The 23085-nt window shown below is 41.5% G+C and overlaps 10 protein-coding genes across 10 annotated transcripts; 3 read left to right on the top strand and 7 right to left on the bottom strand.

Annotated features, from left to right (window-relative positions):
- Window positions 1-1419: 1419 nt before the first annotated feature.
- On the bottom strand, window positions 1420-1863 carry ATC70_007870 (uncharacterized protein; the record flags this gene model as incomplete). The annotated part of the gene is made up of 1 exon (XM_064827127.1): window positions 1420-1863. One exon carries the CDS (start codon window positions 1861-1863, stop codon window positions 1420-1422), a length of 444 nt encoding a protein of 147 aa, XP_064676184.1.
- Window positions 1864-2025: 162 nt separating this feature from the next.
- APN2 (Class II abasic (AP) endonuclease) lies at window positions 2026-2403 on the bottom strand (the record flags this gene model as incomplete). The annotated part of the gene is made up of 1 exon (XM_064827126.1): window positions 2026-2403. One exon carries the CDS (start codon window positions 2401-2403, stop codon window positions 2026-2028), a length of 378 nt encoding a protein of 125 aa, XP_064676183.1.
- A 53-nt stretch (window positions 2404-2456) lies between these two features.
- Window positions 2457-3369, bottom strand: ATC70_007868 (uncharacterized protein; the record flags this gene model as incomplete). Its single annotated transcript, XM_064827125.1, has 5 exons — window positions 2457-2511; window positions 2584-2672; window positions 2726-2958; window positions 3024-3117; window positions 3193-3369. 5 exons carry the CDS (start codon window positions 3367-3369, stop codon window positions 2457-2459), a joined length of 648 nt encoding a protein of 215 aa, XP_064676182.1.
- A 367-nt stretch (window positions 3370-3736) lies between these two features.
- On the top strand, window positions 3737-5871 carry PIM1 (ATP-dependent Lon protease pim1; the record flags this gene model as incomplete). Its single annotated transcript, XM_064827124.1, has 11 exons — window positions 3737-4010; window positions 4066-4177; window positions 4229-4459; window positions 4519-4728; window positions 4785-4900; window positions 4964-5023; window positions 5082-5177; window positions 5236-5435; window positions 5511-5525; window positions 5599-5681; window positions 5760-5871. 11 exons carry the CDS (start codon window positions 3737-3739, stop codon window positions 5869-5871), a joined length of 1509 nt encoding a protein of 502 aa, XP_064676181.1.
- Window positions 5872-6083: 212 nt separating this feature from the next.
- On the top strand, window positions 6084-6377 carry SYM1_2 (Protein required for ethanol metabolism; the record flags this gene model as incomplete). Its single annotated transcript, XM_064827123.1, has 1 exon — window positions 6084-6377. One exon carries the CDS (start codon window positions 6084-6086, stop codon window positions 6375-6377), a length of 294 nt encoding a protein of 97 aa, XP_064676180.1.
- Window positions 6378-6435: 58 nt separating this feature from the next.
- ATC70_007865 (U6 snRNA-associated Sm-like protein LSm1) lies at window positions 6436-8873 on the bottom strand (the record flags this gene model as incomplete). Its single annotated transcript, XM_064827122.1, has 4 exons — window positions 6436-7222; window positions 7284-7374; window positions 7431-8293; window positions 8350-8873. 4 exons carry the CDS (start codon window positions 8871-8873, stop codon window positions 6436-6438), a joined length of 2265 nt encoding a protein of 754 aa, XP_064676179.1.
- A 4134-nt stretch (window positions 8874-13007) lies between these two features.
- On the bottom strand, window positions 13008-14056 carry ATC70_007864 (uncharacterized protein; the record flags this gene model as incomplete). Its single annotated transcript, XM_064827121.1, has 4 exons — window positions 13008-13216; window positions 13284-13413; window positions 13477-13656; window positions 14048-14056. The coding sequence occupies 4 exons, from the start codon at window positions 14054-14056 to the stop codon at window positions 13008-13010; spliced, it is 528 nt and encodes a 175-aa protein (XP_064676178.1).
- Window positions 14057-14374: 318 nt separating this feature from the next.
- Window positions 14375-14950, bottom strand: ATC70_007863 (uncharacterized protein; the record flags this gene model as incomplete). The annotated part of the gene is made up of 1 exon (XM_064827120.1): window positions 14375-14950. The coding sequence occupies one exon, from the start codon at window positions 14948-14950 to the stop codon at window positions 14375-14377; it is 576 nt and encodes a 191-aa protein (XP_064676177.1).
- A 471-nt stretch (window positions 14951-15421) lies between these two features.
- ATC70_007862 (uncharacterized protein) lies at window positions 15422-19876 on the bottom strand (the record flags this gene model as incomplete). Its single annotated transcript, XM_064827119.1, has 8 exons — window positions 15422-15886; window positions 15942-16076; window positions 16133-16344; window positions 16400-16706; window positions 16768-17182; window positions 17236-19429; window positions 19486-19498; window positions 19556-19876. 8 exons carry the CDS (start codon window positions 19874-19876, stop codon window positions 15422-15424), a joined length of 4062 nt encoding a protein of 1353 aa, XP_064676176.1.
- A 265-nt stretch (window positions 19877-20141) lies between these two features.
- On the top strand, window positions 20142-22739 carry ATC70_007861 (uncharacterized protein; the record flags this gene model as incomplete). Its single annotated transcript, XM_064827118.1, has 6 exons — window positions 20142-20266; window positions 20323-20397; window positions 20448-20877; window positions 20931-21029; window positions 21098-22490; window positions 22552-22739. 6 exons carry the CDS (start codon window positions 20142-20144, stop codon window positions 22737-22739), a joined length of 2310 nt encoding a protein of 769 aa, XP_064676175.1.
- Between the last annotated feature and the right edge of the window lie 346 nt (window positions 22740-23085).

Genomic DNA, 23085 nt, shown 5'->3' with positions numbered 1-23085 from the left:
ACAGACTTTAGTTCAGTGACATTAGTGCAGTCATTCCTTTGTGAGTCGGTACATGGGAATGCTTTCATTAATTTTGTTTTGACATTTCAAACTGAAATTTTACAGCTCATAAATGACAGGAAAAACCTCCAAATTTGGACGACGAATCAAGATATCCAAATAAAGTGTTCTATACAATATCTAGCACTTGTTGGTCCCTAATGCTCTTTGTATGGACGTTTAAGAGCAGCCATTGTGCTCATGAGAGAGGCATCAATGCGTTTGGTAGCCAACCACCAGTTATAACTCCGCTTCATCTTCTACTCCAGATTGGCCATATTCTAATCAAAATCGATTCAATTAATCTATTTTGCAGGATTCGACTATACAAACTGCGATCAACATCCCATACTCCCTTAAGCTTCCTAAAAGTACTTTTTACGGCGCATCTAATGGTGCAAACTAAACGAGGTGTTATGAATAAGCTTATCGAGAAATTTATAAAAATATGAAATGAGGTTTTTGGTGAAAATGTAGAGATTTCACATACGAAGATCTCAAAAATAAAGTTTTTGGGGGTTGCGTTGGATCAAGAGAAACATTTTGATCTAGTATACACCATAGAAAAAGTCTTCGTTTTTGCTGTCAAAAATGCGATCGTTTGATTTTCGTCAAAAAGCATGAGGTATCCCTCATGGGTTTCGGTCGAATTTTGGCGATCGCAAAAAAGTTGAGCAAAGGTGTTGGTAAGTAAGGGCTTGGTGAAAGCAATTGTTTGGTGCTATTCTGGTGGTCTAATACAGCTTCTAGCGCGAAAAATCACGGCTCAAGTGCCGCCAAATTTCGCTGTTTTGCATACCTTTGAGTATTTGGTAGCGATACAGGTATGCTGGTCGTCTTTATAGGAGTTGTTACCATGGATACAGTCGCGGAGCATCCTGGAAAAGCTAAATTCACAGTTACAGAGAGGTTGTAAACAATTTTTAAAGCTAAAAAAAAAAAAAAAAAAAAAAAAGTGAAATTTTGGTAGAGAATAGTAGGGTGAACGGTTGAATTTGCTCGCCAGAGCTATCCACTCATGATTGAACCATCAAAGAATGCACAAATAGTTTCCAGAAGCACGGGCAATGATACTCAAACGATGTAATGCAAATCATCACAAAAGCCCTTACTTTTAGTACTGCTCTCTGTAATTTGATTTTGCGATGATCAAGGCCATTGTTTCTCACTTGAATGAAATTCCTTTACCCATAGCATTCCATAAGCTCAATACCCACCCACATAGATCTATATCTGCCGTACATGCCCACGCAGCCGACTCCATCAAGCCTATCTTTCTCTCTACGACTGAATAATATATTACAATTCCATAGTCTTTATTGGGTCTGATACATATTCGCAGGGATCTAAATGTGCATGTTTGAGTTGCTTTCTGTCTCTTTACCAAAGGGCCCTTCTCTTTTGTCTTTCTTGAGTGATCAGTCTACGTCTATAGCCATGTTTGGCAGTAGCAGCAGCAGCAGCAGCCTCAGCGTTGGTAGAAGCGACAGGGCTGGGTGCAGCCATGCCAACAAACAATTCCGAACATCCAAACTTCTTTGCCAACTTTGAGCGAGTCCATGTACTGGGGTCTGATTCTCTTAATTGACGCAATTCTTTGATCTCTGCTTCTGATAGCTTCTTGAATGTGGTGGGTTTGTGAATGAGAGGTGCAACAACAGATTGAACACTTGGCTCAACCACAGGTTGACGAGCAATGAAGACGGTGCCGTCAGGGAGGCTGGTCTGTTGAACGGGTACACTGGGCTTCCATTTTAAATTTGTCGTCTTGCTCTTTGTTGCGTATGTGCGAATGCTAGTGAATAAATAGCTTGAGCGATTCATCTTGTATAAATGTCAAAAAAGTTGAAAAAGGGGATAAATGTTGGAAAATTATTATTTTTTTTTATTGGCAAGGGTTGGTTGACAGCTTTTACCAATTGATCAAGAAGGGCTGTGCTTCAATAAAGTATGGGGCAAAACAGGACAATCCTCTCCAGTACTATTTTAGTCACGGACAAGTGCCTCCACATCAGTGAGGTTGGGTCTGCCTAAAGCAGCCTTTTTATGCTCAAAATCAACGACAAAGGGGCGTTCAAGGTACTTGGGTTCCTCGACCAAGAGATCCAGTGTTTCATCCCAAGAGGAAACGAGCTGTTGAGCTTCTGGTCTGAGCAAGATCTTCCATGCGCTATCATCGTTGTCTTTATTCAAGCCTAGATACTCTACCAACTGAATTAATTGGTCTCGCGTCATGGCCTCCTTTTGATACAGGATAGTTTGCACTTGATAATCGTATTTATCTTTGTTTTCTTCAAGATAAGCTAGTGCGTTGCGAGATTTGCTGCAACGTGGGTTGTGAAAGATAGATAATGTACGAGGCATGTTGTGAGAGAAAAAGAAAGGTGTTTATTATTCAAAGCACGCATTTTTCGATTTTAAATAGTGTTCCAAAGTCTATCACCAGAATCGCCAATGCCAGGAGTGATGTAGCTAGTAGTAGTAGAGATGCATCAGTTATATTTGCATGTGTGTAGTATGACGATGAATAGAGTGGATGCTTACCCGTTAGAATCAAGGGATTGATCCATAGCAGCGAGATAAATGTGGACATCGGGGTGCTCTCGTTGGAGTTGCTCGATGCCTTGCTCAGACTATATATTGTATGAGTTATAGCCACATTCCATTTGATACAGAGACAACTTACACCAACAATGGCGACAAACTTGATTTGAGTATCAGACAGCCCCCATTCCTTCAAGATGTTGATTGTTGCGACAGCAGTGTTACCAGTTGCAATTACAGGATCCAGTACAAAGCATGTTTCGACATTGGGCACAGCAGGCAGCTTGTTGTAATACTCTACAGGCTGATGCGATACTTTTTCACGATAAATACCCAAATGATAGACAGGCGCTTCCGGAAACAGGTTTAAGAAACCTATGCGCACACGCGGTTAATCACATACAACTCCCACAATTGTCCAGCATAAGTTTTTGTAATACCATTTACGAAACCAAGACCTGATCTGAGAACAGGAACCAAACCAACCTTATCTTTTATCTGTACCGACTGATAACTACCAAATGCACTAGCAGTCTATATATATATATCGCATTGATAAGCAAAACGCATGCCATGGATATAGAGGGTATAATTTCCCAGTATACTTACATTGGATTCTCCATCACTCAATGACAAACCACTGGATGCCTCATAGCCTAGTAAAACAGACAGGTCCTGCGTCAATTCACGTACAACCTTGGAGTTCTGCTTGACGTCTCTCAATTGAGACAGTTTGGTAGCAACAATGGGATGTTGGCTTATGTGCAATGTGCTTGTATTGGTCATGATATGAATTGAAATAATCAAGAGAAAGAAGGTGAAAAAGCAAAGAAAAGAGAAAAACAAACCAAATTTATCGTTTTTAAAAAAAAAAGGTGGCCATCACATGAGGTTACGTTTCATGCACAACAAACAACCAAAACGCATACCAAACACGAGAGACCAGAGAGAGAGAGAGAGAGAGAAAGAGAAGAAGGGGGGGGACGTAACCCAAGATATCATGTATCAAACTATCGTATCCCATGATGTCTATGATGTTGTTGTTGTCGTCGTGCGTACATGTTGTTGTCCAGTATCATGCTTTTAAAAGGGGTCCCTTTTTTCTTTCTTTTTCTTCTTCTTCTTCATTTCATTACTTTTTTTTTTTAACAAAATGACCATTTCAAACGATGAAGTAATACTCCAAAAGATGCTGTCTACAATGGAAACATTGAGAGCAGACCAATTGAGGCTGGCTGAACAGTTTGAAAAGCTGTCTACCGCAGCTTCTCCCAAGGACACTGCGTCTGGTGCTTCTGGCGATCCATTGTCGCCATCTACTTCCATCACTGCCATCACAGATGATAAAGCCGTCGTAGGAGAAGCTGCTTCCAAGTCTGCTACTAGCCCTTCATCGTCCATGTATCCTAGTCGTGTCATTCTCACTAGTAAGTTGCATCGACATGATCTTATCATGGATAATCATTAAACTTTAAATATTAGCTTATCCTGGCCAACACGGTATCAAGCCCTTATCATTGAATTGGGGTGCTCAAGACCCTAAAGTAAGAGGCCCTATTGTGGCATCGCGTCATGCTGAGAGTATCAAAAAGAGGTACGTTATGAAATAGAAAGGGTGGGATAATTTACCAATCTGTGTACACAGAAATGCTATTGGTGCCTATGGTGGTTCGTACTGTATTTATCGTGCATTAGCTGTAGCTATTGGCGATTTGCCTTCCAACCATCGTCCCAATTTTGACTTGACGGAACCCACGTATCAAATTGGCCCTCATCCTTCTTGGTTTGACCCTGAAAAGATTGTCTCTATTGATCCCTTTGGTCATGAAGCACCTTCCATTTTCAAATCTGAATACGAAAATGGCTTGGATGTCAGGTACGCATGAATTTCACTGCTCAAAACAGAAAAACTCATAGTGATACTATCATTTACAGACCCACGATTGCTATTACGCGCGCTCATATGACAATGGCTGAAATGGAAATGAGTGTCAAGAATGGCACACTGGAAGTCGATGGCAAGGTGGTTGTCAATACGCGTGGCGATTTGGCTGTCTCCAAAGCTGCTGTGGAACCTGTTTGGTATCTCCCTGGTGTAGCTAAGCGATTTGGTATAGAGGAATCATTGCTTCGTCGTGCCCTCTTGTAAGTTCTGTATGTTCAAATCCATTGTGCGTAACTAAACAGCTTTTCATACATAGCGAGGACACTGGAGGAATGTATCCCGAGTTGATTACTCGACCCGATTTAAAGGTCTTTTTACCTCCTATTGGTGGCATCAGTGTTTATATCTTTGGCAACCCTGAATATATCTCTGGTAAGGTCCATATTGAAATATTAAATATCGGCCTTTTTTTAATCAATGCAATCAACTATGTAGATCCCTCGAAAAAGTTGACTCTTCGTGTGCATGATGAATGTAACGGATCCGACGTATTTGGTAATATTGCATTTTGCTGTCTCCATAGATTGTAAATGCACTAACGTATAGTACACAGGTAGTGACATCTGTACCTGTAGACCTTACCTGATTTACGGTATTGAAGAGTGTGCCAAGCAAGCACAACAAGGCGGCGTTGGAGTCATTGTTTACTGTAACGTATTCTACAGCATGATGTCGATAGAACTTTCTATTCACTTTTTCATGTACAGTCAGAAAAGAAGGCAGAGCCTTGGGTGAAGTGACCAAATATTTGGTGTACAATGCTCGTAAGAGACAAGCAGGTGGCGATACTGCAAGTAACTACTTTTTGCGCACAGAATGTATTGCAGGTGTAAAGGACATGCGATTCCAAGCATTGATGCCTGATGTATTGCATTGGCTGGGTATTCAAAAGATTGACCGTATGATGGTAAGTCATTGTGCATATACAGTTGATCAGCACCAACTAAAAAAAAAAAAACCCCCTTCCATGTTACACATCCAGTCCATGTCAAATATGGTATGTACAGAGCAAATCAGGACAGGGTAAACGTATAGCGTGAGTAAAATTATCTCATATTTTTGTTTCATAGAAACATGACGCCATTGTTGGATCCGGTATTCCCATCCTCGAACGGGTGCCTATTCCTGAAGAACTCATACCAGCTGATTCTCGGTAAGAAAGACACACTTCTATAGGATATCGTACATGATATTCACATATATATATATATATATATTCTCTTGTCTATAGTGTCGAGATTGATGCCAAGATTGCATCCGGCTACTTTACCAGTGGCAGTGTATTGTCTGAGCAAGAACTCGCTCAAGTCAAAGGCCGCAATTGGGAGGATATTGAGCATTAAATCATTGGTTCGAATTTTCATTGTTTCTATAGTATGGCGTAGTAGTAGCTGTTATGGGGTGATTATTTGCTTCTCACATGAGTCAAAGGAATAAATTCATGCAAAAAATGTCTACCGAAATGTCCGTTTGATGTGGCTTTCCAGCGTATATAAATAGTGCCTATTTTCTAAAGTACCTTTTGAATAAACATCACACACTCTATTATCACAACATGAACAATAATACTACATCCATTATCGAGCGTCCCAAGGAAGAGACTTCCATCATGGAGCATCCAATGACAGAAGATGACCTGACACATCCTGGTTTATATCGTTTCAAGAAGAACAGCCCTACCTGCTATACATACCATAGCCATAAATCCAACAGCCAAGCTCCAACACCCTCTGCACAGCCATCAACTCCTGGTGATTGGGATCTCTATCCTGGTTTAAGACGAGAGATTGTGAATGAAGGCTCTCCAGAACAAGTTGACAAATTGCAAGAGATGCAAAAAAGCATATGATAAGCTACTAATAACTATATCCATGTACAAATAAACATCTACATTCTGTAAATTTACTTTATTCTTTCTCTATTCTCTCTCTTCTCTTTCTTTCCCAGGTCTTTCTCAGTACTTGCTTGATCTTGTCTGTACTATCGTCCCAGTTGGCTTCCGCTAAGCCTGTTACCTTCTTGACCTGTTCAGGTGTATAGACAAAGTTCCATGTGCTGCAATACTCTTCTTCTTGAGGATCAAAATCAGGATCAAATGCCTTGTTGACGATAAATGGAAAGTAGGCCAAGGTAACGGGTTGCTTCTTTCTTGTGTGTGTTGTATTGGATGTGGTAGTTACTTCTTCCTTGGCCTCCGAATCGAAAATAGTACAGGATCCCAAAGGATACTTGTCCTCGCTGTGGTCGTGGTTCTTGGGCCATCCAGCACCTGTGGGCCATCCCTGAATGCCTCTTCTCTTGATGTAACTCTCGGCGCGATCAAAGTGAGTAGCGGTTTGTATATCAGCACTGAGATCAATTGCCAGTATCACATCTACATCGCGGCCTTCTCGCATCAGTGGGTAGAAGGGAATGTTGTTGTCCATGCCAGCATCCATCAAATACAGTTCCTTGGAGTCGACCAGCGCTTCAGGTCGCTTGATTTCTTTTTCTTCGCCTTCAATGGTGTAGGTGTTGGGCAGCTTGTAGAATGGGTTGGGGAAAGAGGAGGGCGAGATGGGATGATAGCTTGACATGGATGATTCGTATCGAGTAATAGCTTCGTCAATCTTGTCCAAGGAGCCAGAAGGTAAGAAGCTTCGAATTTCTTGATAAAAGTGGACCAAACTTGCGGCAAAGGCAGATCCAAACATACTAGCAGCAAGTCAGTTAGAATGCCATCTATCTTACTCTCCTTATGTTTCATTTACGTTACCCCATCAATATATCCAGTGTTTGCTCAGGCAATCTCTCGGTGTTTTTACCCTTTTCAAAATGCCTTCCAAATGCCCACATAGGAATCCAAGCTATACAGCCAAGTAATGTAAGCAGGTGAACCCTCTCAACCCTTTTCATATCGTACCTTCAATCTCTTCACAGCCCATATCATACGGTGTAAACTCAAACCATTGATAAGCATCATTTGGCTGCTCATCCTCAAACTTATCGGCCTTCTTTTCCAACGTATCGAGTTCTTTCTTTTCTTGCGAAGTTTTGAATGTCATCTTTTTCAATTCCTCGATTCTTTCTTCAAACGTCTTTCCATACGCAATGTCATGACGCACCACACAGTAGATGGGCAATGGCTCTGATCCATCCTTCAAGAACTCTGCCTGTCCTGTCAAATGCATGGCTCGTTTGGTGTCCATTTCTTCCATGGTATCATCCTCTCTCATGCGCTGTTTCATTTCCTGCTGATCTTCTGGGTCCTTCATAGCAGGCGGTTTCTTGGTCAGCAAAGTGCCGCCCATCAGCATACCAAATATATCCACTAAACTCAAATCACCGTTTTGTTGATTGTATCTCTGGATGGCTCCTTGCAGCAGAAGTTTGCTCTTCTCAGGTGATGCTGTCAAAATATTGATAAAATTAGACATATTTGCCCAATGTGTTGACAAGTGTGATTCGAAATGTTGTTCCATGCGCACCGGATCAGCGTTTGTTAATTGGTTGTAATACAGGGCCATGGTCCAACACGAGCCTGAAATGCCCGTAAAATACATGGTGCAATCCAAAGCGCCTGACTTCTTCATGGCGTTCAAATAGCCATTCAGTCCTATCATGGCTCGATAGCCGCCACCACTAGAAGCTAACCCCACAATGGGAATGTCCCTGACATCAATGTTCTCTGGATCTTCGCCAATAAAATCTGCGAATGCTCTCTTTTGCTTGAGCTTTCTCTTGGTGATAAAGTCCTTTTCTTCGTCTGATAGCGCAGCACCCTCCCTACAATCATGCGTTAGTCTATGGCAGTAATAGGATCACTTTTCGTAAAGCACCACCTCACAATAGCATCCCTTGCCATTTCAGGGTACACTCGAATGTCATTTTCTTCCTTCTTGACTTGCTCCACAATCTTTCTGAATTCTTCCATGGTGAGGTAATCCCACATCTTTGCATAGCCTTCTCGCAGATGAGTGAATTGTAAGCTGAACTGTGGATAGAGTTCCTGTATTTTGGCATTGATGGCATCGACCGAGGGGAAATCAATCCAATCTATTTTGCCCGATAGCCAGGCCTTGTTGGACATGAGTGATGCAATGAAGGCATTGTCGTCTTCATGCTGCTCTTTGGTGGTATCTTGTATTGAGTCATCTTTATTAGCGTCCTTGCTGCTGCTACTGAGGAAGGGCACAGACCATAAAAGGGGGTTTTTACTAGTTTTTGTGGATGTAAATGTAGTGGTCGTTGTGTTGGATTTATTGCTGTTTATTCTAGTTGAAGAGTATTGACAGCAAGTCGCTGATAGTCCACGTCGAATGTAGTGAATTCTCGAAGAACAAAAGTGCTTTTGAAGTCGAAACATCAGGGCTCTCTATTCTAGTAAATGCAAAGAAAAATGGTCGGGGGAAAGGAGTAGTGATCGCCACAACAAAGCGTCATTATGAATGATAAACAAATGCGTTAGTCGTCACTAGCCAATGTTGTAGTCTCTTTTACAAACAATCGTTCCAGCATGTTTTATTTTCTCAAAGGACGGCTGAAATTCGATATTTTGAACAATTTTTTATTTATTGAGTGTTATTTTGATATGCTTCTCTATTAAACACTTTTCAAAGACGTTCACAGAATGCTATACAAATGCTTAGAGATAATTGGAAGGCAGCTAGGTTCTCCTTGTCCCCAAACTTACTACGCCTGACTTTGTTCGTAACAATTGCGCTCGATTGGGTTGAGTTCCGGAAAATAGGATGGAAGGGATATAAGATTATAGCTTCTCCTAGCTATACGTTCATCTATTTCTTTAGAGCATGGATACAATGTGAATAAACGCATCATCCACAACTATATAATGGCCCTTCATCTCAGAGAGGCAGTCTATCTCATTCATGGTTTTCTCAAGAAATACAAGAGAATGGCCAGTAATCGTACCAGCATTTGTACATCACAACCGCCATTTTATGATAATAGAATTGCCATATCATTCGCTGCTGCTGATGCTCTTAACAAGATGACGACATAAGGCTGGCCATAAGTAAATACAGGACTTGTGTAAGATCTGTAGCGACTTTTTTGAGATATTATCATTGCAAAAGACACCTCCCTGAAGCAAAGCTCCCCAAAAAAAGTATTTGCACTAAGCAATTGTCCTTTCAATTCCATGATCCCCATTTAATCAGCATCGCAATCATCATTGCCATCAACAGAAAGGCATTCAGGTCAGCCAGTAGCAAGCCGCCGCCAAAATTAATTCACACTCAGCTTTTTTTTTTCTGTTCAAGATTGGACAGATTTCGTCTTTTTTCGACTTCTTTATTTTATTTTACGATATTCGACTATGTAAATTGTGATAATTATCCGATGCCTCCTAATACATTCTTGGAGTACTTTTCAAGGCGCTTCCAATAGTGCCAAGTAAAATAAATGTTTTGACTGAACTTATTGAGCAATTTGGTAAAATATGAAATAAGGTTTTTGGCCAAAATGTCGAAATTCTGTATATAAAGACCTTATAAAAGTGGTTTCAGAGGTTGCTTTGGATCGAGAGAAACATTTTGATTTGATATATACCATAGTAAAAGTCTTAATTTTCAAGGTGAAAAACGCGATCGTTTGCTTTTCGATGAAAACCATGAGGAGTACCTCATGCTTTTTGGTCGAATTTTGTTCATGTTTTTTGATCCCCAAAAAGTCGAGCAAAGGTGTCAGGATGTTGCTACCACTCAAGTACAATTGTTTGGCGTCATTCCGGTGGCTCATAAAGGTCTACATGTCAAGATATGAAGGCTTGAAAGCTGTAAAATCTGGTTATGTATTGTTTTATAGAATTTATTTACACGGCATAAATCACATCTTTGGTAGCTACAATTTACTGGAAAGGCAGCTCTGTAGCTTAAGCAATTTTTAATTCCAATAGGAGGCATATTAATTTTGGTAAAGCTGATTCATGCAGATTTTGATGCGCTATGTTGCTGGTAAGGTTATTAACAATGGGAATGAAAACCCGAATTTTCTGCTTGAATACTACATCAAACTTTTTCGACGTTTGTGTATAGAAAACGAAAACACGTCGCAGCTTCTTGGCCACGCATTCTGCTCACATGAATACTCTGGCAAGTGAGTTTGGAATGAGCAGCACTCTAGTTCTTCAAAATCAATTGTTGATGAGTGATGTTGAGAGTGATGCTGAGGGTCAAGTTACAAGAAGAAGCGTGCCCAGACATCGCCAAAATCAAGCCAAGGTAAGGCATATTTTAGGAAGAGAGCATATTCTGTTGTATTATATACTTACATTTTGTGTTCTCAACACATCAACACAATCATTAGCTGTCAACTTTTTTTTTGCTGCACTAAAAGCAAAGATAAATTCCAGCAATTTGACAAGACATGATCACTTTCTGACCTCAGATGCGAGCCAGCTTGACAAATCATCCAAAGAAGCAGAAGTTGGAACACTTCATGATGTGGCATTAATTAACGAAGCTGAAGTTCTTCTCTATAATTCTGGATTGATAAATCAAGATTTGGTGTGAAGTAGAGGCCACATATGACTGATTGCTCAGTGAGAATAAAAGGAAAGCACCACAGTATTGGCCAAGGCCGCATCCAATAAACACAAAAGTCGAAAGAAATCTTTACCTTTACTGTTGTATAGGCTCCAAGTGAGTTTCATCTGCCTTTTGCATCCTCGCCTTTTTTCCTTCATAAGCAAATATGCTACTTTCTACATACTTACTTGCGCCCAAGCTTATCTGTATACAACAATGTGTGAAATCGCACATATCCAATTACCACTTACCCTTGCTCATATCCAGTTTTCTTTCACAACTGGACAAGGCTGTCAGAATTATTTCCTGCTTTGAATATACTTTAAGTAGCGGCAATTACAACTATGCAAATGATCCATACACACCCACAGATAATATGCTCCACAACGCCATGGATCCCAAATCGTAACTATTGATAATCCCCACTTCCATTGTGCATATAACCCTTTCTCTTTAAATACACCATGATTCATTTATTATAATAAATGAGTGTTTGCGTAGCGGCAGCTCACGCTACCGATTGCCCTTGCGTATCTTATCAGAATACTGCTACTTTCATTTTGACTCTCCACTTACACATGAAAACCCTTCATATTATCTGTGTATCTAATTCTTATGTGATAATGTACATCCATATACACGTAGCTACTTCATATACGGGCAAGCAGCATACTGGTATTGCCCCTTTTTAGTCTTTAATGCCCCTGATACAGCAAAATCTGAGCGCATTTGAGCTGTTTTTTCTTGCATTCAAGGCCATTTTAAATAGCCAGAATAGAACCAAACAGTTGCTATCATCCAGCAGCTACTTGCTAACACCTTTGCTCAACTCTCTGGGCCAAAAAAAAAATATGGCCAAAATTCGACCAAAAAGCATGAGGTACCCCTCATGGTCTTCATTGAAAATCAATCGATGGCGTTTTTGACCTTGATAATGAAGACTTTTACGATGGTATATCAGATCAAAATGTTTCTATCGATCTAAAGCAACCTCTGAAATCATCTTTGTGGGACCTTAATATGTAAAATTTCGACTTTTTGGCCAGAAACCTCTTTTCATATTTTTATAAATTGCTCAATAAGCTTACTAAAGACATCTGTGCTACTTGGTACCGTTGGATGCGCATTGAAAAGCACTCCAGGGATGTATTAGGAAGCATTGTATGATTATCACAGCTTATATAGTCGAATATCACAAAATAGCTCAATCAAGTCGAAAATCAACAGTATTCGTCCAATGTTGAGCAGAAGAAATATTCTGAGCCTGAATTAATTTGGGCGACGGACGGCGCTGCTACTGGCTGGCCCGAATGGCTTCCTAATGATGACAATGATGATGACAAGGATGATTGCGATGTTAATTAAATAAGGAGCATGCGTTTGAGAGGATAATCGCTTAGCTTTAACACTTATTTCTTTGTTTTTATTGGGAATTTTCCCTATAAAGGTGTCTTTTGCAATGACAATCTCTCAAAAAAGTCGCTGTAGATCTTATTCAAGTCATGTAAATACTCATGGCCAGCTTTATATCGCCATCGCAAGAGCAATATTAGCGAATGGTATGACAGGTTTGCTACCAGAAAATGTGACACGAACGGAGAATGTGGTGTACAAACGCTGCATAAAACTTGAACTCTCTTTTCGCTTGACATCAGTGTATAAACAGAGGGGGGCAGGGATGCAGTGGGGATACTTTCCCCATTTCTAACTTTGATATAACCTTTTTTTTTTAACTATTGATTGATCATTTAAAGTCTACTTGATATATCAAAGTTTTATTATCTCTGATTTGAAGTGTCTTCGGCGAGAGCTCGCGGAGCAACGCCATCATCGAGTATAGCGAAATAGAATGGCTAGTGTTACATCTACTAGAGATTATTTTTTATTTATGAAAAAAATAACAGATCCATGCAAAACATCTACCACATGAGCGAGAAAAAGAGGTAAATAGTTTAGTAGAAAGTGGTAGGTCTCTTGGCGACGAAGAGAGCGCGGTGCTTCTTCTCGACGTTGGCGAGACGGTGAGGCAAGGGGAAAGCGAGCTTGGGAGTCAAGAGTTGCTTGATGTATTGGCGACGGACATCAGCATCCTTGACTTCAGCAACACGGATGATTTGAACAGATCTGAAACGAGCACGGTGACGAGCAGCCATGTCTTGGTCTGTAGGGAGTTGTATCAGTACCATCCTTATCTCTCTCTCTCTCTCTCTCTCTCTCTCATTACTTACAACAGGTCTCAACAGCCTCGGTACGGCGCATGGCACGGTATTCCTTGTACATGTTGTGGGTACCGGAACGAGAGTCGTAACGGATCCAGATACCAAAGTTCTTGATTTGCTCAGGACGCTTCTCGGCAATCTAGCATCAAATGAATAATTAGCATTTCTGGTCAATTCTCGACATCTACCCTGCAATACATACAACGTTAACGGAAACGATCTCACCAGCAGCCTTCTTGACCTTGCGGAGCTTCTTCAAGAAGTACCAGAAACGGGACTTTGCAACAACAACGTTGGGGGCGAAAATACGCATACGGAAGAGCTTGGGGGCAACTTCCTGAGCGGAGGGGAGCTTGCGTCCAACCACCTGATATTCGGTGAACTATACAAATTGCGTGTGTGAGTATATATATATATATATATATGAGTTGTATGGGGGCTCCCCATCATTTCATTTCAAGAATGGGTGTGTCGCATGAATCTGAATCATGCAAACATGTCAATGCTCGAGGACTGATGGGATGTGGCAAATCAGAGCGCCATTCTTGCTTGATTCATGGCTTTTGAATATAATGAGTGTGCTGGCTGCTATGGTGATGTATGGATTAAAGCGTTGGATCCATCGATGGATGGATGGAAGTCGATATAGATCTTGGATGCAAGTTGAATGTCGATGATGTTCATCCAAATGTCTGGTAAATCATCCATTATAGCTGACCATGATGAGCTGTATTCTTGAAATGAAATGATGGCTTGCTACAAGCTATACTTACTCTAGCCATGTGCCTTGAAGGAAAGAAAGGAGGATTACAGTATACACCTTGCGCCTCCATTTGATGGCTCTCGCATCGCTTTTCCCGCTGTGTGGGCGGCAACCTAAAACGCAATCATCATGGTTGTCGGATTGCCACGAATGCACACTTAACTTACACATGTCCGGTTAAACCAAACCATGCTGTCCGGCAACATCAACATATAACAAAAATGACAAGATCATGACAGGATCGAAGTGTATACATCAATGTGGGACATACTGTCGAATATTACATGATTTAATCGTCATTTCTTTTATTATTTTTCGATATTAAAAAAAAAGCTATTTAACCTCTGCAATGGTGGAAAATGCGTTGACCACCTCTGGGATGATAAGGGTAATCATAATAATCATCATACTCCTCTGCTTCATAATCTTGGCCGTTAAAGTCCTTGTCATGATCAATCAACCAGTGATACTTTTCTTTGGTGAGTTCAACGTATTGGTAATCAGCGCAGTCATCCTTGTATTCATTGCCAACACCAAGATAAGTGCCATCTTTGACACTGATGGTAAAGTCAAGATTGACCTTGTAAATGGCATTTTCATCACTGCAGCTTTCTGATTCGGGCCTCTTATCTCCAGAAAGACAATAGCCCTTATAAACACCATCGGTGATGGCCAGGTGACAGTAATCGTTGTCATCACAGTTTGTCAATTTGAAATGAACGCCTTTACCAGAGGATTGCACCTTGAGGTATTTGTCATATGTTTCTTCGCATTTATCCTTCCAGAAAGGCTTCTTCTCATATGTAAAGCCCAACAATCTGGAAGAGGTGGGGCTACGGATCATGAAGCGATCAGAGGCAGAACAAACACCAGCAATAGCCAATACAGAGAGTGCGATTTTAGACAAGAGCATGCTTATGTATTTATTATTATTAAAAGTGTATGAAAATGTTTGAAAAACGAAGAAATCTAGATTTTCAAAGCCTGTTTATATAGTTTACAGTTAAAGCGAGGGGTTTCGTAACGATGATTTTTGCATGAAATCCATGGAAATCTTCCTTCTTCTCTCTCTCGGAGTCAAACAGCAACCAGCCATTACGTTGGCAAAATTCCATTTATAACGATGACGAGATGTTCGCATAATGGCAACACATGATGAAACGCTCAATTTTGCTAGGTGTATTCACACAGTGCAGCAACATACGTCTTTTTTTTTTTTTTTTTTTTTTTTTGGAGAGTGCAGACCTAATCGAGATTAACATATTGTCCTCGCTCAAATGGCCCATTTATGAGTTCTCAGGCCTTTCAAAGCTCAAATAGCCTTGTTTTGTAGATATTTACAGTGTTTTATTCATAAAAAGTCAAATGAATTTACAACTAGGTCTTAAGCAGAAGATACTTGAGGCGAGGGTGGTTGATTCACGTTATCCTTTTTTTCTTGATTCTGTTCGGTAGCAGAAGACGATAAAGGAGAAGCACTCTGGGCCAATTGAGAGCTTGTCGTTGTCGGTAATGGTGTTTGTGGTGTCGATACTCTTTTTGATGATGAAGAGCTTGAATTTGCAATGGTTGGTATAGATGTCAAGCTAGCAATCATGTCGGGATTGATGGCGATACTCTTTGTGCAATGACTAGTCTTGTAGATACCAACAAGACGATCTGCTAGTTCAAACATGTTGTTTCTCAAACTGATAATGACAAACTGCGCGTCCTTGGTACGGTCTGCAATATAGTTGGCGACAATAGAGACGTTACGGAAATCCAACGCGGCGTCAATTTCATCCATGACATACAGTGGTGTTGGTTTGAAATGGTGCAAGGCGAATACCAGTGCTAAAGAACTGAGGGTCTGTTTGGAGTTTTATGTGAGTAATGGAGAATCCTGCCGTGTCGTATGGACTTACCTTCTCACCACCAGACAAATTGGAAATGTTCTTCCAACTCTTCTTGGGAGGCATCACACTAAACACGATACCCTCTGAGAATGGATCTAGACTGTCCACAAGCTCCAGTTCGGCATTACCACCCATTGTAATCATCTGGAAAAGAGTGTTAGTTGCTGTATAGCACTCATCATTTGCACTGAACTGCCTACCTGATACATTTCTTTCAACTTTTGAGAAATCACATTAAAGCCACTCATAAACTCGTCCAGACGCTTTTTGCGCAGTGTCTCTACTTCTGCCTTGACTTCATCTCGCTTGGCTGTCACCGAGTCCAAATCAGCCTTTCGCTCATTGTATTCACCTCTACGACGACGGTATTCATCAAGCACAGACAGGTTGGGCTTGGCATTTTGTACAAATGCTGCGTTCAGAGGGATCAGTATCATCTGCCATAGGTAGTGAAGGATACTACTTACTTTCAATCTCTGCAATTTCCATCTTGATCGCTTGCTTTGATTGAATCAATTCCTCCAAATGCTCTCCATGGAATATTTCCAGCTTCAAATCCTCATCAGGCTCCTCGTCAATGCGCTGTAACTCCAATTTGTCGCGTTGCCCTTCCCAATGATCTGCCTTCTTTCGGTTATCGAGCAAAGTACGTTTATAGTCTTCTAATTTGCTCTTGATCTCAACTTCAGATTGACGAAGCTTGTTGATGGCGTCGTGTTTGTCGTCTAATTCCTTCTTGACGCGTTCCATCTCAAGCTTCTTTTCGTCCATGGCCTGCATTGCGTCAAAATCAGTTTAGTGTCTTTGACTTGTATAACTACGCATCAACTGCTACCTCTGTTGCCTGCTTGACTTGCTCGTTGATTTCTTCTAACATTTGAGCACATGACTCCAATTCATCATCCAATTCCTTCAAATCATGCTCAAATCGCTCACTTTCACGCTCGAATTTAACAATGGAAGCCTCCAGTTTAGACACGTCTTTTTCTGCCTTGGTTTTGGCTACCATGTTCTTGGTAATTTTGTTGTTCAAGCTGTCAATTTTCTTGCGCATATCATTGATACAGATGGTTTGCATTCGAAGGTCCGTACCGCCAGCTTCCATAATATCGTTCTGAAGAGCTGCAATGGCTTTGTCTATCTCCACCGTCTTTTCCTTGAGTTCAACTAGGTCCTCTTGCAGTTGCACAATTTCATTTTCAATCTCTTCTTGCTGCTGCACATCAGCAGGACTAGGAGCGACTTGATCTCTATAAGGGCAGTTAGTATTAGCTTCGTTTATAATACCTTATTGAAACGCTACCTCAATTCTACTAAACGCTGTTCCTCATCCTCGAGCTGGCTCTCCAAACTACTAATGTCCATTTGGATCTTCTCGTGGTTCATTTCAAGCTTGGGCAAGTACTCGTGCTTTCTTCTGAGGGCATTCTCACTGGCACGCTTCTCATCTGCAGCAATACGGTAATCTCTCTCAACGCTATCACGCTCTCTCTCGAGCTCCATGACCACATCTGCACTGACACCATCATCCTTGAACACGGAACTCATAGCACCACGCAATTGACGATTACCGCCACCTGTCATGGCACCCGACTTTTCAATAAGTTTACCATCCATTGTTACTACTCTCCAACGTTTGTGCCCATAGGCAATTCGGTTGGCTTGTTGCATGTTCTCGGCCACCAAAGTATCTTGCAGCACACTGTAGAAAGCAGCTCTAAATCGTTCGTCCTTGGGCTCCACCAAATCAAACAAACGAGGCACGTTCTCTGGCGTGTTAACTTCCTTCATGTTTTGATGGCGAAGTTGATCCAACACAGTGAAAACAGCACGACCCAAGTTGTTCTTTCTAAGGTACTCGATGCATGCTTGGCCCGCTTCCACCGTCTCCACGACGATATTATCTAGCGCAGGACAAGCTGTTGAAATAGCCACATCATAGCGATCATCAATGACACCGAGGCTACCCAATCGATCGTAAATACCCTCAACTCTGCCAGTATCGCGCATGCGCAGAATACTATCCAGCACTTTTCCTCTGCTTTGCGATTGCTGCATAGAGGCTCTGGCTTCATCTGCCTTTTGTCTGGCATTGTTCATCTCAATACGCTTATCTGCTTCCTTCTTGTTCAAATCCTGCAAATACAACTCCAGTTCCCTCAGCTCAGTCTTGGCTTCCTTGATCTCGTTGGGCAGATTCCTCGCTTCCTTCTGCTTGTTCTTGATGGATTCTTTCAGTTTTGCCACTTGCAGTTGAGCACTTTCCACTGCCTTTTCACCAGATGCGATCTTTTCAGCTAAAATCTCGCTCTCTGACTTTTTGACATCGATTGCCTTTTGCTTTTCATTGATTTTCTCAGTCCAAGGCGCTAGTTTTTGCTTGTGCTCATTGATTTCAGCCATGTAGCCGTCTGTTTTGCCCTTGAGCTCTCTATTAATGGTATCTAGTTTCTGTTCTTCCTCTTTGAGTTGCTGCTCTACTTTGACTAATTCCTGCCTGTGCTGTTCCAATTCTTCTGCGTTCTTTTCAATGGATTGCTGAGTCTCGATGCGAGCTTTGCGATCTGCTTCCAAGGTAGCCTTGCCCTTGTCTTGCTTTTTGATAAGATGGTTTTTGCGCTCACGTACTTCAACTTGCTCCTTTTCGTATTTGGCTTGCTTTTTGATTAAATTGTGGTTCTCAGCTTCAATCGATTTGTATTCCTGCACCGTGTCTTGATAAGCAGCGTTCATGTCAGATTTCTCCTTTTCAATCGACTCGAATTTCTTGTGCTCTTCAGTCAGTTTGGTGTTTAACTCTTCAATGGCTTGATTTGCAACACCAATGTTCTCGTTGGCTTCACTGGAGTAGATTTGATACAGCTCATTTTTCTTTTTCACCAGTTCATTTTCGTTCTGCAAGTAGTTTTCTGCCTCTGCTTTCTTGTCTTCCATGCCGTCCATTTCACGACTCACGTATTTCACTCTGCTCAATTTCTCGGCTCTTTCTTCGTTCAGTACTTCTAATTTGGCGTTGGCCTGTTCAATGGGATCTTTGTACTTCGATGTGCCAATGATGTCCTCCAAGTATTCCAGTAAACCGTCGTCTGATCCATCTTTTGCCTTTGCCTTCATCAATGCAATCGACTCTACTTCGCCCTGCAAAATCAAGAATCGCTTGTGATCCAAATCAATGCCTCTTGCCTTTAAAAGCGTCGTTACTTCTGTGAAGCTGCTTGTTTTGTTGTTGATGGCGTATTTGCTCGAGTTGTTTCGACTTGCTTGACGAGCGACGACCAGTGTGGAGTTGGGTACGACTGTAAAGTCCTTTGGTGTATCGCCATCAATGATTTCTTGAAAGTGGATTTCTACTGAGCACTGTTTGCAGTCGGGATGCTTTGCTGAATTATGAATAAGTTCTGACAACTTGCCCTGTCTCATCTTGTTGGCTCGATAACCAAACACAAATAATAGAGCATCAATGACGTTGGATTTGCCTGATCCATTGGGTCCAACAACTATCAAAAAAGGGATTAGATACTATACATAGTATTGCTGCGTCGATTTTTCTTACTGGCACTGAATGACTAGAGAGGTATATTGTTAGTTTTCATAATGTCAAGTCAGAGCACATTTAGGCATACCTTGTGGAAAGGTCCAATCACTTGTCTCCCAGCATAAGATTTGAAGTTGTTCAACACCATCTTCTTCATGACAAGCCGGGGCGTCTTTTTCTTAGTGTTTGTATCATTTAATGTAGGCTGTGGAGTGGGAGCTGGTGTGGTGGATACCGGTGTAGGTTCCTTAAATGGCGCAGATTCTTTGCTAGTGGGAGCAGCAAACGACACCTTGCGATCTGAAGCAGAGAGCTGGCTGGACAACAACTCGCCCTGCTCTCCTTCTTCATGTTCAATGTCTGAATCGCTCTTGATTAATCTCTTTCTCTTTGCAGGTATAGTATCCATGATTCAACTCTAATTAACTTGATTAAAAAAAGAAACAAGGAAAAGAGGGACACACGCGCGCCTCTTGAATGAAAGAGACTCGTCGCGTCACGGATTAGACACATACGATACTATGAAGCTTCCCTTTTGTGTATCACATTCATCCAAAAAAGGACATGCTTTGTTGTTGTTCAGATATGCATTTACATAATAAGCAACTTGCTTTAGTGTCCTTTCTTCTTCTTCTTCTTCTTCTTCTTCTCTCTTTTACACAATTTAGACAAGCATGACAGAACAGATATTTGCAAACAACTTTTGGGGACTCAAAGATGATGGATTTCAGGTCCTCACAGCCAAAATGAACAACAACAAAAAGACATTTGATGAGATCAAGTCATTCTACAATGTGAGGTATGTCACTATAGCTGTGTATTCTATCAATTAGAGACTCATTCATGATGTGCTAGAGCGTCTCTTCATGAAGAGTTTGGCCGCAAGCTCATGAAGCACGCCAAATCAAGCATTGGCAAGGAGGAAACGGGGTAAGATGCCATTCATCCATTGCAAACTGATCTCACAGCTGACTATGAAGGTACTTTAGTACTCTGCATAGCTTGCTCGCTTCCGCTCATCAAGAGATGGAATGGACGGCACAAGCTCATCTCAATCTTGCGCAAAAGATAAAGATCCGATTGGAAGTCGATTTGGACAACTTTATCCTTGAGCAAAAAGACAAGCGCAAGTTGACCCACACCAATGTGGAGAAAGCCCATCGATATAAGCAATCCAGCGAGCAGTATTTGTCCAAAGCCAAAGAGAAATACGAGTCTGAGTGCGCAAAATTGATCACCATGCAGACACAGATTGCCAGTGTATCTGGTCGTGAAGCAGAGAGAATGAAGCAGCGCATGGAAAGAACACAGCATGAAATCAAGGTGCAAGAGCAAGAGTACAGAAATGCTTGTATCAAAGCAGCAGATGCCACTGATGGATGGAACAAGGCCTGGAAGATGGCCTGTGATGTAAGTCTTCTTTTCTGTTATAGCACTAGCACAGAACTCTTATGTGAGATTAGATCTACCAAGGAATGGAGAAAAAGAGGCTGGAGTTTTTGCACCATAGTTTCTCCATGTATATCAACGTTCTCTCCACGGCTTCCAGTCAAGATCAAGAGGTAAAAATGGAATTGCACGCTCTTCATTCTTTCCGTTTTTAGTAACACGTATCATACTTTGTTTACAGTCGTACGAACGCTTTTGGAAAGCTCTGGATCAATATGATCCGATGCAAGACATTCAAGTGTTTATACAAGAGAAAGGCACAGGGCCAAAGATTCCAGAGCCAGAGATATTTGTGGATTACATGGATGATCCAGCAAAAACGTTCCAACAACATACCATTGCTGACTTTCCTGTGCCTGCTGAATTTATGGCAGAAACGTCTCCTGTGGATAAACCCAAACCTGAATTGACAGTGCGAAACCCAACGGTTGCTCTGCCTCCTCCTCCTCAAGAAGACACTGCTCCATCGCAGTTACTCCAAAGAAGTAAATCCATTATCGTGTCCACTCAAGAGATAAGTGAGCCTCCAACACCTAGCAAAAGCACAACTGAACGACGCAAATCCATCATTCGCAGTATCATCAAACCCCTGCCTTCTATTTCGACACCATTGATGATGAGAAAAGAGGCAGAGAAGCCAGTGAAGCAGCAGCAACAGCAGCAGCAATATCAGCAACAACCACCTTCACCGCCAGTGCTTGTAGTACCTGAAACGTCATCTACCAGCACCACAGATACATCGGAAGACGAGATAGAAAGTCCTATCAAAAGAAACAAGGCAAGACAGGACGCAGAAGACGGTGATATCAATATTGATCCTCGCGCCAAGGTGGTGTTTGCTATTGGCAACAATATGTTTGACTTGGGTCATTTGGATTTGGAGGATAACCTGGATGTGGCCAATGCAAACGGAAAGAAAGCCAGTGGTGGTAGAGATTTGAATATAGCATCCCGCCGCTTAACAACGCGTAGACGCCAGCCATCAGCCGATTTGGAAGCAGCATGTAACTTTTCGTATCAAAGTTTGTTGGAAGAACTAGGTGTATTCGAAAATAACAAGGCAGCGAGCAAAGAAGACGCTTCTTCTCAGGCAAAAAAAAGTGTAATAGATGCAACGGAGGGAGGGCTACCAGCGGTGAATTTGCATAGTAGAAGATCTCAGCGAAATAGCAGAAGAATATCATCACAACAACAGCAACACCGCAATCATCAACAACGTCAACAACCCGTGCTCACCATGGATAACCTGTCTTACCATACATCCAGCAGTACAAGTCCTGTAAACGCTGTACCTCAACAAGACATGTACCATGCAAATAACAATTACATTACGCAATCCAGACAGCAGCAACCTCACTATCATCCAATGCCACACCAGCAGCAACCTCAGCATCAACCACTACCACCTCAGCAACAACAATATTACCCTCAATACCCTACATCAAACCCTTCATCCACACATGCAATGCCTATTACCCATGGCTACCACCCTGCCACTGCTGCCACTGCCGGCAATGAATATTATCATCCACCTACCAACGTTGTTCAGGGAGTGCAACCAACCTTGTTTTGGGGTAGGCTATAAGCAATAACAAATGAAAGTTTTACGACATGATGTACTTACTCCATATGCAGCTTTAGCAATAGCAGACTGGTACAGTGGTAAATCAGAAGAGCTACAGTTTTCTAGAGGTACTTGGCTAGCTGTGACAGAGGCCAGCACAGATGGATGGTATTATGCTGTCAAATTTGATGCAAGAATGAATTCCTTGACAAATGAAAAGGGCTATGTGGCTCAACATGTCGTGCAGGTGTACAATTAAGCCGCATTGTATGATGAATAAAGTAGGTTGCAACTTGTATTGCATGGCAACACTTTATGTTTGCTCGCAGTTTAACGCAGTTTCGTTTTGTCATGCAAAAGTTGCACAGATATGCTAAATTGAAATGCTTTTGTTGCACTTAGAAGGTTTTAAACCATTTTCATTTAATTATGAGGGCATTATTAGTAATTGATGAACAGGACGCACGGGCTAACAAATGGTAGCGAAAGCGACACGAGTTTAATGTCGCTCACTACAACGGATTGAAGTACACTTTACAGCTATTACCCAACTGTATATGTAATGCCCTGCGAACGTAGATTAACTGAATCCCTGTTTTCGCAAT

Source organism: Mucor velutinosus (genome assembly GCF_035048745.1).
Source record: "Mucor velutinosus strain NIH1002 chromosome Unknown tig00001553, whole genome shotgun sequence".
NCBI lineage: Eukaryota > Fungi > Mucoromycota > Mucoromycetes > Mucorales > Mucoraceae > Mucor > Mucor velutinosus.
Note: the sequence above shows the minus strand (reverse complement) of the source record. Positions and strands in the feature narration are given on the sequence as shown.